The following is a 16,289-nucleotide window of genomic DNA, read 5'->3' as shown; positions in this document are numbered from 1 at the left end:
GAGCATAATTTTATAATTTTTTTTAAAAAAAACATACGGGGCGTAATTTTCTGTAACACATTCGAGCTTGGCCTTATTCGGGTTCGGCTTGCCCCAGATACACCCCTACCTCACCTGTGCCTGCTCTATTCTGCACTTTTTGGGCTTGGGAGAAAGATTGTAATGGGCCGATAATCATGGGCCCAAACTAACCCACCGGCACAACCTTTGCCAACAACCGGCAGTTACACCTTCCCTTACCTAATCCCGTCACTGCCGCCACCGCCTCAGTCACCACCAGCTGCTCCGCTCTCAAATATCTTTCTTACTAACTTAAAACTACTTGTTATGCCTGTTTTTTAATGGCGATAACTGCTGCCACTGCCTGATGTTTCGCACACTGAAAAAGCCCTTCGAATTGAACCAATCGCAAATTTCGCAGTCAATTAAGTCTTATATCAGTAACGGCAATGCCTTCGCCGCCGAGAAGCTTCTCAGTTTACAACGGGAGAAAGGACAACGAACTGGAGGAGGAGGAGGAAGAGAGCAAGTGCGGGTTTCTTATCGTAGCTTTATGCCCTTGTCTGGTTTGTTTAATTATTCTACTTATTATAGTGTCAATCATTCTCATTATCAAGTTCCATTTCTTTTGCCATACTCCTCTTCACTCCATTATTTACAAGAATTACCACTGCCATTAGCTTTTAGAGGTTTTTCTAGTGATACTGAATTTAGTTATGATGATGACGATAATCACGAGGATGATGATAAATGTGAAAGTATTGGTGAAGATGTTAGTTCTAATGCGGATCCTGTGGAGGTTGACAGAGTGTGCAAGGTGATCAATGAATTGTTCGCGTTAGATCGCAACATGGAGGCTGTTCTTGATGAATGTGGAATCGTTTTGTCGCATGATTTAGTGATTGATGTGTTGGAGAGATTCCGTCATGCTCGAAAACCGGCGTTTCGGTTCTTCTGTTGGGCAGGGCAAAAGCAGGGTTTTGTGCATGACCCGAGGACTTATAATTCGATGATGAGGATACTTGCGAAGACCAGACAGTTTGAGACGATGGTTTCGATGCTGGAAGAAATGGGGGAGAAAGGGGTTTTGACGATGGACGCGTTTATGATTGCTATGAGAGCCTTTGCTGCTGCTAAGGAGAGGAAAAAGGCTGTTGGGATGTTTGAGTTAATGAAGAAGCATAAATATAAAGTTGGTGTTGAGATTATCAATTCTTTGCTCGATAGTCTTGGTAGAGCTAAGCTTGGAAAGGAAGCTCAAACGATTTTCGGGAAGTTAGAAGGGAGGTTTACGCCGAATTTGAGGACTTACACGGTATTGCTTAACGGTTGGTGTACTGTGAAGAATCTGATGGAGGCAGGAAGGGTTTGGAATGAAATGATCGATAAGGGGTTTAAGCCGGATATTATTGCACATAATATTATGTTTGAAGGGCTGTTAAGGAGTAAGCAAAGGTCTGATGCTATGAAATTGTTTATGCTCATGAAGGCTAAGGGCCCAATGCCTGATGTTCACAGCTATACAGTTTTGATTCGTTATCTATGCAAGCAATCGAAGATGGATGAAGCAGTCGAATATTTTGAGGAGATGGTTAATTTTGGGTGCGAGCCAGATGCTGCAGTTTATACATGTTTGATCACCGGGTTTGGAAATCAGAAGAGGATGGACGTGGTTTATGACTTGCTGAAGGAGATGAAAGAAAAGGGCTGTCCCCCTGATGGACGGACGTACAATGCTCTTATTAAGTTGATGGCCAGTCGAAAAATGCCAGATGATGCTGGGAGAATATACAAGAAGATGATTCAGAGCGGTATCGAACCTACAATTCATACTTATAACATGATCATGAAATCCTATTTTCAGACGAGGAACTATGAAATGGGTCGAGCAGTTTGGGACGAGATGAATCGAAGGGGTTTTTGCCCTGATGATAATTCTTATACTGTATTAATTGGCGCACTCATAAATCAAGGAAGATCGGGAGATGCTTGCAAGTACTTGGAGGAGATGATAGAAAAAGGAATGAAAGCTCCTCAGCTCGACTACAATAAGTTTGGGTCTGATTTATCGAGAGGTGGTAATCCTGTTATACTCGAGGAGCTGGCCGAAAAGTTGAAGTTGGCTGGAAAATATGTAGTCTCTGATGTTCTTGCAAGTTGGGCTGAGATGATGAAGAAAAGAGTTAAGGGAAGAGATTTAGCTTAATATGGTGGAGTAGGTCTGCTAAGCATGAACGATAGTCTGTCAAAAGGTGGCTGATCTATACAACTTCTTCCGGTACAGTTATGTTTGTATCCTTTTCCCTAGTTATGGCATCATTTTTCTTTCTTCATGTCCAAATCGCAGTTTGCCCCTTTTGTGATGCATATTTTTTTTTATGTCAGTGTCTGTGCCTGTATATCTTCAATCTTGTTCTATGATGGCATTCATCAATGGCTTGTTTCAAATCTGCAATTGTTCTGACTCTTGTCATATCATGTTTGTGATTTTCTGGTCCATGAACGATTGTTTGTGTACTTATTACTACGAGTTTATCTTTTGTGGTCATACTTCAGGTCGCTTCTTGACCAGCATTCGCATTGCAATGTACTCAAATGTGGCTCTGTTTCTTTACAATGTGTGTTTTCCTGCATTTTCTTGTACGGTTTGTATTTGATGGTTTTGGCATGAATATTTGAGGTGCTTATAATACATTCTGGTATGCTCTTTGAAAAGTGGAGCTGCTGTTGATGACAGGAATTCCCAGTGGTTGAAATTTTTGTTTATCCTGGGTTTTGTTTCTGGCTCGGCAATAGGACCTTTTCTAGAAGCAGCAGTGTTTGATTCGGGATTGACTGCATATATGATGTGCATTGACATCTGATGTTCAGTTTAATGTAATTTGCAGATTCTCACTGGATTTTCTTATCCACATGAGCAATAGAAGGCATAACCAAGATTAAAACTTGATATTTTAGCTAAGTCGGAGTTGGTTGATTGTAATGGTTTTAATCTTAGTTGCCGGCCAATCTTTACACTCAACTCGAGATCTGGGTGTGGATGTTATGGTGTGGCTATGAACGTGAAAAGAAAGGGAGAAAGGTAGAGGATGGGAGATGTTTATATGAGAGAGTTCTTGTGCGGCTGGAAATATGAAAATGAAGATTAAATTTGGTAATTCGGTGCCGATTAATTCAAAAATTTAACCGAAATTTTAAAACATTATAACCAAAACTGAACATAAATAAACGAAAGCCGGACCAAATAAAAACTTCAATTTGGTTCTGTCGGTTAATCCGGCTATACTCGGACTGTTTCCAGTTGCTAATGGAAGTTCAAAATGGTTACAGTTGTACACCAGGTTATATTAGTTCAAAATGGTTGAAGTTCAAGAAATTCATTGTGGTTTCGATCAATATTTCAAAGCATCGTATAAACACTTCAAACGACGATCAATATTTGGTTCCAAATTACCTTCAAAACATGTAAACCAACAAGTTTGGCTTATTGTAAATTCTTGAAACTGCTGATTTTTAATTTCAATCAGACAATAAATCTAACCAAAATTGGTATAAAAATAAATTAACATTGTTGTCTATTCTGTCCATTTATTTTGTATTAAAATCCATTTACAGGTAAAGCTGGCTTCCTAGATATGGCAATTGTTTCCCCTGAAAAAAAAAAGATATGGCAATTGTTTGGTTCTGGTAATATCAAGTAATTGTGGGATTTCTATAGAGTACTGCAAAGTGAATTTGGAAATGACTGTCGACTTGACAAATGAAACTGGAATTTTTAAATTGGGAGCAAAAATACCGACTGACCAAATTAACGAAATGAATCACTGACTTTCGGTCAGTTTAGTTATAAGTTTGAGTTTTACCGGTTCGGTTTTTATAAAATAATTATTGTTTTCAGTTATCAGTTCGGTTTGAGATTTGAATTATCCAAAATAACATGCCGACTGAACAAACTGCAAATTTGATTTTTTTTATTTTCTTTGTATTTTTATTGGTTTCGATATACCGGAATACCGATCTATTTGGTCGATTCGGTTTTGAACTTTTTTTCTATTTTTTATTTGGTCAATTCAGTTTGAGGTTTGGATTATCTAAAATAACCAAAAAAAAATTAATCCTTATATTATTGTTTTTTTTTTGATTGCCAATCCTTATATTATTGTTGGTTTCATCCGAAGTAGCTAAAATTTGGTTTTAGCACAATTTTAGTCGGTTCTTTTGACAATCATGATGTTTATTTATCAGTGATCATTGTTATAGGAAGAATCCCTTTAGAATTAAGGTAAGCATCCAAAAATATAAATAGAATTGAAACCTTAATCAAAATTGGTAACATAATGATAAAATGGAAAGGTGAACCCATAAATTTAAATAGAAGTGAAACATTAATCAAAATTGGTAACACAATATTAGCACATAATCTCCTTAGATTTCCATTCATTGTTTCCATACATCAATTAATTAATGGATTCTTGATTGGATTTTCTTAAAATTACAAAATTTAATTTCCCTAATATATAGTGAGTAACATGAATTTTTCTTTCTATTGCATAACCTTCCAAAAGAGAAAATTATTTTCTCCTATAATATGTCTTAGAGGCAATATTCAAGAATCGAATTTCATAACTAGTAGAAATCCAATGAAGCTCAGTTCTCTCATAATTTCAAGACCTCTTTTCATTTTTTTTCTCCTGGTATGCTTACTCACTATTTTTTTGTTTTGTATTTTTTCTAAATGATTGAATTAATTTGTTTTTATTTTAATTAGTAGTCATTTTACAGTACCTATGGCTTAAAGATGCTACTGGATTTTAAAAATTTTTAGTTGTAAATTGAATTTGGACAGTTGATTCATAGTGCTCAATCATATTTGATTGAATAAAATAGATTCACTTGTATGAATTATGATTTTGTATTGTATAAGTGACACAATATATTTTCTCTCGAAATTTATTTTTCTTTAGTCAGATTGATGTGTTTTGGCCAAAATATATTGTTTTAGGCTTTTAGCAAAATTGACGAGTCAATGCTAAATATATTGCAATCCAGATTATTATAAAACCAACTAATGATTAATGTTTAGTAAGATATAAAAATTAAAAATATTGTATTTTGAGAAGGAAATGAGATGAATAAGAAAAGGTCTCCATGGTTGAACCATCTTTAGGAGAAAATCTTAGGTAGACTCAGTCCACCACGTCATCCGTAGACTAAACCTATCACAATATGACACGTCATTAAAATAATGGCACTTATCGTAATATTACTATTCAAATGTGTAAAAAAGTAACAACAAAATTACGATAGTGACACTATTTTAATGACATGTTATAATATGATAGGCTAGTTCACGGATGACGTGATGGACTGAATCTACCTAAGAATTTCTCCCATTTTTAGATAAAAAAAAATTCGGTAATTTCTTTTTTAGATAAAAATTAATATGTAATTTTCTATAATGTATATAATAATAATAAAAAATACAAATAAATCTTATATATTTAATTTATTTTTGGAAAATATATGAATTTTAATCAAATTTTTAAAAACCGGGTGGTTTTTATGTTTTATCGATTTGTCGGTTCGGATGGTTTTTTCCGATTCACATGCAGTGGCATTACTGAATTTCAAAATAAAAAATGTGCCCTTTCGTATACAAAAATCACAGCTACAAGCCAGTGAAGTGTTTCTGTTCTGACCTTAAACTACATTCTAATTCTAATACTAGATTCTCTTTGAATATTATTAACAATACTTAATTATATTTTGTTGGTAAAAAAAAAATCATATTTTGTTAAAGTACTTAAATGTCTATTTATTTAATAATTGTCGACATTTAAATGTTTATTAACTTAAGATTGAGTTTCATTATTATATTATTGCTGGCTTATAGCTTTAAATATTTAATTATTTACATATTTATTTATTGGTCATACTTTATTTAAATTTTTCATAACCCCGTAATTCTTTATTCTCATTTGATGTAGTATCCGTTGTTATTAATTTTCATGCAGACAATTGGAGTTCTGCTACTTCCAAGTATAGTTATTCCATGGTGGTATCAAATCATTCAACACATGAAAAACAAGGTTGATCTGAATGCTCATCGGTTTCGCTCCGGATTGTTGTCTGAAATCGACAACACAGCTAAGTTATTAGCTCCAATCAACTCTTCTGCAACAAATTTAGCCCGAATTTTGAGTTCATCTCTCAACGGAAGTGATCTTTCTCAGTTTGAAATCGAAAATAAGGTTGTCTTAACACTTCTTCACTCGTAAATATAGCGTTTATTGATTTTTCTTTTCGGATTTCGGACATGCTAAATAATTGATTGTATTTTTTCTTTCACCCTGCAGGTAGCTCCAATTTTGTTTCAAACATTTTCAGTAGTTCCTCACATTTCGCAGATTTCATACCTTGGACTGCAAGGTTCTGTTTTCGCCTACTACCGCGATGGAAATGAGATTTATGCAGTATACAGCAACTCTTCAACAGGCTTAAACCTACTGATAAATTGCACTTGTTATAAGCAATTTGTAGATCATGACACAGGAAAACTACAAGGAGATACAAGTAAATCCGCCGTTAACATTTTGGCTAACTCGAGTTGGATTGAACAAGCTTTAACTAGTCCTAACGGGTATGCCTCTATAGGAAATGGATGGAATAGTGCTCAAGATGTTCTGTTTCTTAATTCTGTAGGTTTACTTGGGCAAGGGGTTATCTCATTAGGGTTTCCACTTAAAGCATTGATCAATTTCTTCAATGCAATAGATATCCATGGTGGAAGCTTGTATCTAGCTACTCTAAATGGAGATGTAATTGCAGATGGGCTACCGAACACTCGCATAATAGTTGCCGGAAAATCAGTTTCCTTCAGCTTGATGAATTTGAATGGTGATCATATAGGTTATACAGATTCGGCTTCATGTATACCTCATAACGGCATGCTCAGACCTACAACTTTGAACATCGAAGAGGCTAAGTTCACAGCTTACTGCTCTCAACTCGAAATCATGGGAGTGCCATCGGTATGTTCTACTTATCATACTAGATTTTTATTAATTACATGTTCTTAAATGAAAACAAAGATAATTACTCGTCTATTTCGATTTCAGGTGTATGCAATCCTTTTCCCGTACGGTGGATTAGTGAGTACAGTCAACAAGAGCACTAGATTAGCTCTCATTCTACTGACTGTAATGATTGCTGCTGTCTTCATTTCAGTTGTGAGTTTCATATTGTTAATGATGAGGGCTGCAAGTAGAGAGATTCACTTATGTTCATCATTGATAAAACAAATGGAAGCAACTCAACAAGCAGAACGAAAAAGTATGAATAAGAGTCTCGCTTTTGCTAGTGCGAGCCATGATATTCGAGCTGCCCTAGCTGGCATTACCGGTTTGATCGAGATAAGCTATGATCAAGATTCGCGGTATGAGTTGCAGACAAATTTACGCATGATGGATGATTGTGCTAAGGACCTTGTAGGTAATTATTACTAATTTATGATACTTAATGCTTGAAAGGCGAAAATTTTGATTCTGATGCTATGAAATTACTTGTTCAGGATTGTTGAATTCTATTTTGGATACGAGCAAAATTGAAGCCGGAAAAATGCAGGTTGAATCAGAGGAATTTGATTTAGCCAACATGCTTGAAGATGTAGTTGATTTGTTTCATCCTGTAGGCATGAAGAAAGGCGTAGACATCGTGTTGGATCTCTGCGACGGATCTGCTTTTAAATTCTCTTGTGTAAAAGGTGACAGAGGAAAGCTGAAACAAGTCCTCTATAATTTGCTGAGCAATGCTGTTAAGTTTACCTCTGAGGGACATGTATCTGTTCGAGCTTGGGTGAGAAAGCGCAATTTGGAGAATGAAATTATAGCTTCGAGTCAGGAAGGATTGTGGAATCATTGTTGTTGCTGGTTTATGGAGCATAAACAAGATAATAATGATGTGGAAAACAAGAATTCAATAAAGCAAAATCCTAATTGTATGGAATTTGTGTTTGAAGTGGACGATACAGGCGTAGGAATACCGAAAGATGAGCAAAAGTCGGTTTTTGAAAACTTTGTTCAAGTCAAGGAAACAGCTCTTGGTCAAGGAGGCACTGGCTTGGGACTTGGAATTGTTCAATCTTTGGTATGTATGTAATTTTGATCAATTTCTATCATAATTTCTGTTGTAAATAAATTCGAGTATTGATCTAATATTAATTCTGCCACAGGTACGTTTGATGGGCGGAGAAATTGGAATCGTTGATAAAGAGAACAGAGAGAGGGGAACATGCTTCAGGTTCAATACTTTTCTTATTACATCCGAGGTTCATTCAGCTAATGATACAAGGAGTGACATTGAAATGGGAAAGGATTTTGTAACCAATAGCCCACAGCTGACTGTTAGAGTTTCTACTCCTAGCCTGACTAGTTGTTCGAACAGTCCCCGATTGTCTAAACTAGGTTCTACACCGAAAATCAACGGATCCCTTGTCGTGATCTTGATTCAGAATACAGAAAGACTAAGAATTGTGCAGAAATTTGTTGAGGGCTTGGGGATAAAAGCATTGGCTGTGACCAAATGGCAACATCTTTCGTCTATGCTGACGAAAATTAAATCTAAGCAAACTGTTTCGCCTTACAGTTCTTCAGGAAAATCAGATTATGGTTCAAGGAACGATATGTCTGGCAGTAAATCAAAGAAGGGTATTCCTTTGAGTACCTTGGATGGGACGGAACAAAAAACAGCTTATCATAGAAGTAGCAGCATTCTTAAAGGTTCTCCAAGCTTTACATTACTTGTGATTGATACTAGTAGTGGACCATTTGAAGAACTCTGCAGAGCTGTAAGTGAATATAAGGCTGGTTTTTCCTCTTCTTGCTGCAAAGTTGTTTGGTTGGATAAACCGATTTCAGGTAGCATTAATCGTTATGGCCTTGAAGGCAGCATGATTGATTCAGATGATGAAGTCTTGCACAAGCCCTTGCATGGTTCTCGCTTGCATCAGGTACTCAGATTTCTTCCAGAATTTGGAGGTAATTTGTGCCATGAAGTTTCCCCGTCGATACATCATCGAAGAAAAGGTGTTAAAGATCACGGATCATCGTCTTCCGTTAATCTGCAGCATAAAGAAATATCAGGAAACTCACCTCAAGAAAGGAATATGGCAAGAACTGAGAAACAAAATAGTAACAAACCTTTGAATGGGTTGAGATTCTTAGTTGCTGAAGATAGTATACAGGTGAGGAGGGTGGCTGAGAAACAGCTTTCTCGACTCGGTGCCTCTGTTATGGTTTGTGAAGATGGAGATAAAGCTGTAGAGCTAGTCCGTCGCGGTCTACAAGATCAAAGGAAACATGGAGTGCCACCTTATGACTGTATTTTAATGGACTGTGAGGTAATTACCTGTGAGTTTAATCCTGCCCATGTTAGAAATGATTATTATTGTGCTATTTTATGTTTGTTGAACTGATTCTTGTGGTTCTTACAGATGCCAGGTATGAATGGCTATGAAGCGACAAGAGCGATAAGATTAGAGGAGAGATCGTACGACATTCGAATGCTGATTATAGCATTCTCAGCTGATGATGATAAAAAAGATGAGTATGAGGAGTCAGGCATGGATGGCCATTTGAGCAAAGTATTAAAGATAGATGAATTGCTGAAAGCCATCGGAAAGAAGGCGTCTGATTAGTGCATACTCATAGTTATAACTCGAGCAGCTCATCTTAATTTATCTAGAAGTTATATAGAAATTTTTCTTTTCTTATTTAATGTAGTTTAGGTATTACACTCCATTGAAAATAATTCATGCTGCACTTTCTCAATTTTTTTAATTAAAAACCATTGTCCTGCCAATCGATTTAAAAGCTGTTTTCCAAGTTGATGCAGTAAAAAATCGGATTCTGATTAAAAAAACAGGTTTGTTACTATATCAGCTGCTGTTGAAGAGAGGCGGTGGAATTGCACCGCCACTGATGGAAAGCTCAGCGGTGGCTCTAGGGGTTCCAGCTGCAGTTGCAGCCATTGCTTCAATAGCGGCTTTTGTTCTTTTAAATTTGATGAAGATTTTATTGTTTTTTGGTCTATTTACCTATGAAATGTTGAATTCTTTTATAGTTCAGTTCATTGTGTTTGTGGTGATATAAATCATAAATGAAAGAAACAGCACACTAATTTGTTGGTACACATTCTATAAAAAGTGAATCTCCTGCTGCACAAAAAAATGTCAATCCTCTCACAGTTTTACTGCTTACAAACATAATTCCTACAAACCGACAGATATTACTACTACTACAAATTTGAAATTGAATCGCCCTTTTACACAAAATCTTAAAATAAATTTTTTTTGCTGATTTCTATGCATTAACCAAATTTAAGCTGTAATGATGCATAAGCAAAATTACACGCAGTTAAACACAGCCCATTCAATTAAATTACACATTCTTCATCCTACTCCAACTCAACTGCAGAAAAAATTGTAATTGCAGCACAACAGCCTATTTGTAAGTTCTATACAAAAACTACCAAACAGATACAAAATGTATTGCACCGAAATGAAAACGTTTAAATTGAAAAGTAAAAGTCTGACAAGTTTTCGTGCAACATTAATAATTCAAGCAGCTGAATTTAAAATATACTACTACAAGGTTTAAAGAAAGAAGTGCTAAGTAAGTTTAGTTTTCTTCGACTTGGCTGTATGAGCCGGCTTCTCAACAATTTCCGCATCATCTTCCGAAGAAATTTCAAGCAGTTCATCAGGAACATCATGAGGAACATTATGCTTGGTAATGTACTCCTTCAATACAAACATACTTTTCTCTTTAAAACTAACCAATTCCTCAGAGACTGTGCTGCCCTTGTTTCCATCAAGGGAGTACGTTTCAGACCCGAGTTTAAACGTGGCTTTAACCCGAGAATCTCGAATAATTGCATCATCAGCTAGAACCTCCATTGTCACAACCACCTCTACATTTTAAACAGCCGAACAGATAACATGAGATAAAATTGGGTTTTGATCTGCTAGGAAATTGAAGTCAAGAAAAACAGCGTGAATCCAATATTTTCGCCATTTGCAATCTAAAAACATTAAATTAACAGTAAAAGAAAAGAATTTCATGAGCTGCTACTTGTAAATACTCGAGTGAAGAAAAACCCTAGAGCCAATTCAATGTCTGTTCATCATTCTCTATAAGGCACTTAATAATACAGAATCATAAGCTGTAACAGAATGGATTCAAATACTTACATGAATTCGAGCAGCAGACCGGCCAGCGGCGGAATTACAATAGACAACTGTTTTTTTTCTTCCGTTGCTTGTACAGTTAGAGTTTAGAAATTAGAAGAAACCCGGATTTTATTTTATTTATTTATCAACCCCCTGCGTTTTCTGAAATATCAATATTGCATCTTTAATTTTAGAAATCACTGTTGTTGCCACACTTCTTTTAGCTTATAGTACTTTATTATCGTCCATTAATCCGAGTTTATATTATCAGCCAAAACTACATAAATGAAGAAAATATTCCATTAAATTTCAACACCGATCCATATCCAAAATTAGTTGTACAATGTTCAATAGTGAAGTTTGATTGCTTGCTGAGATTAATGGTGAAGTGTTATTAACGAGAACTCAAAAAAATCATATTAATATCAGCAAAATTCTGGGCAATAGAAGCTATTCCATTCTGGAATTCTTTTTAAGAATTATCACATTACTAGATACTATTAATAAGATCTCAACCAAGCAAAACAAAATTGGGCAAAACTTATAAGAACAAATAGAACAATGGACATAAAATGTAGTCATGACTCATGAGAAGTGAATGCCAGCCATGTTGAACCGAGAGAGAATATATAAGAACTCTTCTTGTGTGAGTTTAGAGGATCTCTTATCGGAAAAGTTCTTCTCTTTCAACACAGCCAGAACTTTTTCTTTGAATTCCGACACCCCGGAATCTGCATCACCATCCTCGACATCCATTTCGTCGTCCATTCCATCATCCAAGTCCATACTCTGATCCTCCTTATAATCTCCCAGCGCTGAGATATCCATATCTGCCGCCTCAGCACCCGCTAAGGAACCATTTTGAGAAGATTGTAATGCCTGCAGAGTCTTGTAGTTCTTCTCTAGTAATGATAATACATTTTTAATCCTAAAAATAGCACCAAGCGTCTTGTTCTTTCTAATGAAACATATTCTTATAAATCCATCCCATTCTTTAGGATTAACTTGAGGATGTGGTTTCCTTGGCTCAATTCGAACTACAGATGAATCCACCTTAGGCGGAGGCCTAAAATTGTTCTTTCCAACTTTTAATAGGTGGGATACTCTGGCGTACAATTGAGTGTTCACTGATAAACGGCAATAAAGAGTATCACCTGGCTGAGCAACAAGTCGCATAGCAAATTCCCTCTGGAACATTATAATAGCACAACGAAAAGAAGGTCGGTGACTTAGTAATTTAAACGTGAGAGGGGATGATATCTGATAAGGAATGTTCGCGACACAAATGTCAAAATAGGGAAGTTCAGTCTTGAGCACATCACCCTGAATAACCTGCCAAAGCCAGAATTATAGAAAACATATTAGTTCTAGTTCATAATGCAGTTATATAGACACGACAGGGCTGCTAGCATAATTATATAGCACAAGACGGCAACACAATAATACTATAACTATTCACTACACATCACCTGAATAACCAACAAAATGAGCTCTAATTCATGGTTCAGTTATATGGATGTGGTAAGGCTGCAATCATACTTGTACAGCACAAGACATAAACACAATGATATATGAGGTATACAGAAACAATTTTAGAACTAATTGGAGAATAAAAAAAAACAGACGAACAAAATTCGACTATTCTCTGGCATAAAATAGAACAATAACAAATCAAATTCTTAATTTTAAATTCTGGAAAGGTTAAGTTCTGATCTTACAACAGACGACAGAAGGTTGCAGCAAATGCTTCACAAAAAGGAAAATGAAATGAAAATAAAACCATCGACAGCCTTGAAAACAAAAACAAAATTAACTAGTTGACATGGTAGCTGGCATTTACAATGCAAAACTTATAAATATCAAACATTACATGCTGAGAAATTCATAATCCTTACGAAAAACATCCATAAATCTCACAAAAAAAAACGCACAAATTCAATTGCCCAATTCAATTCTCTCAACGATAAGTGAAATTAAGTAACAAATAACCTAATTCATAACACTTAAGAAAAGGGTACCTTCAATCGAGTGGAGAAAGGGGTGCCCTGAAAGCGGCGCTGAAGCTCGAGAACCATACGTGGATCAACCTCAACGGCAACAACCATTTTTCCAGCTTCTAGAAGCTTCTTGGTGAGATTTCCGGTACCGGGACCGATTTCAAGAATAACATCGGTGCTCTTGATCCCTGATTTTTGAACTATAGTGTCCACCAGTAAGGGATTTTTAAGGATATGCTGACCCTTTGATTTGTGAAAAGATATACCTCCTTGGTAGTGATTTGATGACTGCTTTGGCTTCTCCTTCTTGATTTTGCCGCCTGCCATGGCTGCTTCTTTGCCCAAAACAAAATGAGAAGAACACAAACTGATAGAGCTTATAGTATTAGGGTTTTATTTTGCGGTTGATTTTGAGCATGAGGTTTTTAGGGAGAGGCCACGTGATGTGATTTATAGTTATTTTTATTTTGTATGAGGAAAATATTCATTTATTATTATTATTTAGATAATAAATTCTTTTATCTTATGATAAAATAGATAAATAATATTTTTTATTTAATGATAAAATAGATAAAGTATAATCATAAAATAATGTTTAAAAAACTCATGTTATATTTAGCTAGATTTTGAGGCCTAAGAGCATCTCCAATGGTGCTCTTTATTTTAAAGAGCATCTTCTATAAAATAAAGAGCATCTTAAAGATAGAGAGTGACATTTTTTATTCTACTCCAATAGACTCTCTAATAATGATTGTTTAGTTTATTTTTATATATAAAAATAAAAATATTAAATATTAATTTAATACTCTTTAAATTCACTTCTTATTTTATTTTTTAAAATAATAATAAAATATTAATACTATAAATTATTTTTATTTTTATTTTTATTTTTAATATAAATTGTTTTTATTAATAATATAATTTGTTTTCATTTTTATTAATAATATAAATTACAAATCTCATATTTTAAAATAAAAATAACTAACTAACTTTTTGAAATTTAAAATCTTATCCTTAAAAAAATAGAGTAGAGAGTGAAAATGGCTCTCTACATGTGGAGAGCCATTTTCACTCTCTACTCTAAATTTATAGAGTAGAGAGTCCATTGGACTTCCAATTTGTTATGAAACTCTCTAAAATAAAGATTTTGACAATTTTAGAGAGTCCTTTGGAGATGCTCTAATTACTATTAAATAAAATCTTAAATTTTTCCAGCAAAATAGCATTACAATAGCTTTTGTAACAAAAATATATTATAACATTATGGATTGGAATTACCTTAACTTCAAATAAATTTGAGGGGGTTATATTCACGATATACACCGTTCAATATAAAATAAACGGTATAGATAAAAAAATACAATTATTTATCATATTTGAAATCCCTAAATAGCTACCTTAGAGGGGGGTGAATAAGGTTTAGTGATTAATTAAAATTTAGTAGGAGTTTAAGAGAAGAGAAATTGACACAAGCAATTTAGAGTGGTTCGGATTACAAACCAATCCTACTCCACTACTCAATCAAGGATTGAGATTTTAGAATTCACTAATGGATTGTGCTTTAAAGCTAAACACAAACTTTACAAAAGAGATTTCCAAGAGATAATCTCAAACTCACAAAATGTTTTTCTAAGGATAAACAAAAACCTACAACACTAATAATTGAATCACAATGATTAATCAATCAACAAAGGAGGTAAGCAATCAATTAATTGATGCACAATAAATGTAGAGAGAATAAATTGAATGCTTGAGTATATGTTTTGTTGCTGGAGTGTCTAACCTCATAAATGAGGTAGACAAGGGGTATTTATAACCCCAACAACAAACCCTTGAATCTTCTAGAAGAAAACTCAAGTTTGTGCTGAAAAGGACCCTGTCGCGCCCGTGATTCCTATGTCGCGCCCGCGATATTCAAACGTCAGGAATTCAACCAATGGTTGAAGGCCACTTGTCAAGCAACTGATGGAGGGCTCTGATATAGCCGTTGGACCTTCAACGTTCATATTCATCGCGCCCGCGATGTACGTGTAGCGCCCGCGATACATTTGGAAAACCAAAGCTGTTTGATGAATGGTGTATCGCGCCCGTGATGTTATGTATCACGCCCGAGATTCATGTATCACGCCCGTGATGGAAAAGGGATCTCGGGCGCGATATGCTACTGGAACTAGTCGGAATATGGAATTTTTGATTCTCGCTAGAAAGCTCCGATTCGACCCGGGATGGTTTCTATATGTTCCTACACACTAATAAACATGATTAGGCTCTTTAAATTGATTGTCAAACTCAAAATTAGGGTTCAAATGGGACTTGGTCCAACAATCTCCCCCTTTTTGATTTTGACAATCAATTTACGGAAATGGCTAAGTTTGTGGGAGTTCAAATGAGTTTTGGCTCCCCCTCACTTTATGCACAAGAATTTTTAAATAAATCTAGACAAACATAAAGTAGATACGATTTTAAAAGCTTAGTCATTTGAATAAAAGTTGCACTTTTTGAGAGATATGAAAAAAAAACTTTAGAAAGGCAAATATCTCTCCCCCTTTGTCAAGATCAAAAAGAAGTAATGGCATAAAAAAAATCGGAAGTGCAAGAAATAGAAGTAAACTCAATTATAAACAAGGATTCATAGATAACCAAGATAAAAACCACATTGAAATTAGGGAATAAGGACAATACAAGGCTTACACAAAAGACAATAACCATATAGGCATGTAATCCACAACTAGGTAGGATTTACAAGGCATTGTTGACAAGGTGAAAAATGCAAAAAAAAAAAAAATTAAAGCAAAGAAAAAAAATGCATGAAATGGATGAAATGCAAATGATCAATCCTCTTCTTCAATGTCATTGAAATCGTCTTCCTCAAGCACCGGAGTATGAACCGGAGAAGGCGGAAATTGAGCATCGAAGCGGTTCCGCAAAATGCCAAAATCGGACCGTAAACCACCAAACTCCGTTTCCATTCTCCCAAAGCGATTTCCAAATTGTTGAAACGGGAATCCACATTTGTTTCCAACAAGTTCATACGTCCAAACATCCGCTCATTTTGACTATAAATG

At 35.2% G+C, this 16,289-nt stretch overlaps 4 protein-coding genes across 6 annotated transcripts; 2 read left to right on the top strand and 2 right to left on the bottom strand.

Moving 5' to 3' along the window:
* Positions 1-167: 167 nt before the first annotated feature.
* On the top strand, positions 168-3,398 carry LOC126687137 (pentatricopeptide repeat-containing protein At3g62470, mitochondrial-like). Its single transcript, XM_050381542.2, has 2 exons — positions 168-2,252; positions 2,889-3,398. The coding sequence occupies exon 1, from the start codon at positions 368-370 to the stop codon at positions 2,204-2,206; it is 1,839 nt and encodes a 612-aa protein (XP_050237499.1). The 5' UTR covers positions 168-367; the 3' UTR covers positions 2,207-2,252; positions 2,889-3,398.
* LOC126687858 (histidine kinase CKI1) lies at positions 2,434-9,810 on the top strand. The gene is made up of 9 exons (XM_050382412.2): positions 2,434-2,479; positions 2,557-2,645; positions 2,999-3,082; positions 6,015-6,251; positions 6,357-7,031; positions 7,119-7,491; positions 7,571-8,145; positions 8,231-9,397; positions 9,491-9,810. The coding sequence occupies exons 1-9, from the start codon at positions 2,434-2,436 to the stop codon at positions 9,692-9,694; spliced, it is 3,450 nt and encodes a 1,149-aa protein (XP_050238369.1). The 3' UTR covers positions 9,695-9,810.
* Positions 9,811-10,546: 736 nt separating this feature from the next.
* LOC126687143 (uncharacterized) lies at positions 10,547-11,397 on the bottom strand. Of its 3 annotated transcripts, none has more exons than XM_050381551.2 (2): positions 11,249-11,397; positions 10,547-11,019 (listed from the first exon to the last, which is right to left on the bottom strand). In XM_050381551.2, the coding sequence occupies exon 2, from the start codon at positions 10,952-10,954 to the stop codon at positions 10,667-10,669; it is 288 nt and encodes a 95-aa protein (XP_050237508.1). In that variant the 5' UTR covers positions 10,955-11,019; positions 11,249-11,397; the 3' UTR covers positions 10,547-10,666. The 3 variants fall into 3 exon arrangements, with proteins under 3 accessions (XP_050237508.1, XP_050237509.1, XP_050237507.1); XM_050381552.2 differs by having other exon boundaries at positions 10,547-11,022; positions 11,249-11,385; XM_050381550.2 differs by having other exon boundaries at positions 10,547-10,968; positions 11,249-11,375.
* Positions 11,398-11,661: 264 nt separating this feature from the next.
* LOC126687139 (ribosomal RNA small subunit methyltransferase) lies at positions 11,662-13,652 on the bottom strand. Its single transcript, XM_050381544.1, has 2 exons — positions 13,246-13,652; positions 11,662-12,559 (listed from the first exon to the last, which is right to left on the bottom strand). The coding sequence occupies exons 1-2, from the start codon at positions 13,549-13,551 to the stop codon at positions 11,813-11,815; spliced, it is 1,053 nt and encodes a 350-aa protein (XP_050237501.1). The 5' UTR covers positions 13,552-13,652; the 3' UTR covers positions 11,662-11,812.
* Positions 13,653-16,289: the final 2,637 nt, after the last annotated feature.

The sequence above is a fragment of the Mercurialis annua genome, linkage group LG6 (assembly GCF_937616625.2).
Source record: "Mercurialis annua linkage group LG6, ddMerAnnu1.2, whole genome shotgun sequence".
NCBI classification, from domain to species: domain Eukaryota; kingdom Viridiplantae; phylum Streptophyta; class Magnoliopsida; order Malpighiales; family Euphorbiaceae; genus Mercurialis; species Mercurialis annua.
The sequence above is the reverse complement of the archived record's forward strand: the minus strand, read 5'-3'. Positions and strand labels throughout refer to the sequence as shown.

Bases quoted from the DNA above. Each gene is read 5' to 3' on its own strand.
- LOC126687137 (XM_050381542.2), top strand. From the start codon at position 368: ATGTTTCGCACACTGAAAAAGCCCTTCGAATTGAACCAATCGCAAATT.
- LOC126687858 (XM_050382412.2), top strand. From the start codon at position 2,434: ATGGCTTGTTTCAAATCTGCAATTGTTCTGACTCTTGTCATATCAT. The intron at 7,032-7,118 runs GTATGTTCTACT...TTTCGATTTCAG, and splicing joins AAATCATGGGAGTGCCATCG to GTGTATGCAATCCTTTTCCC. The intron at 9,398-9,490 runs GTAATTACCTGT...TGGTTCTTACAG, and splicing joins GTATTTTAATGGACTGTGAG to ATGCCAGGTATGAATGGCTA.
- LOC126687143 (XM_050381551.2), bottom strand. From the start codon at position 10,954: ATGGAGGTTCTAGCTGATGATGCAATTATTCGAGATTCTCGGGTTAAA.
- LOC126687139 (XM_050381544.1), bottom strand. From the start codon at position 13,551: ATGGCAGGCGGCAAAATCAAGAAGGAGAAGCCAAAGCAGTCATCAAAT. The intron at 12,560-13,245 runs GTACCCTTTTCT...TGGCTTTGGCAG, and splicing joins CTTTCTCCACTCGATTGAAG to GTTATTCAGGGTGATGTGCT.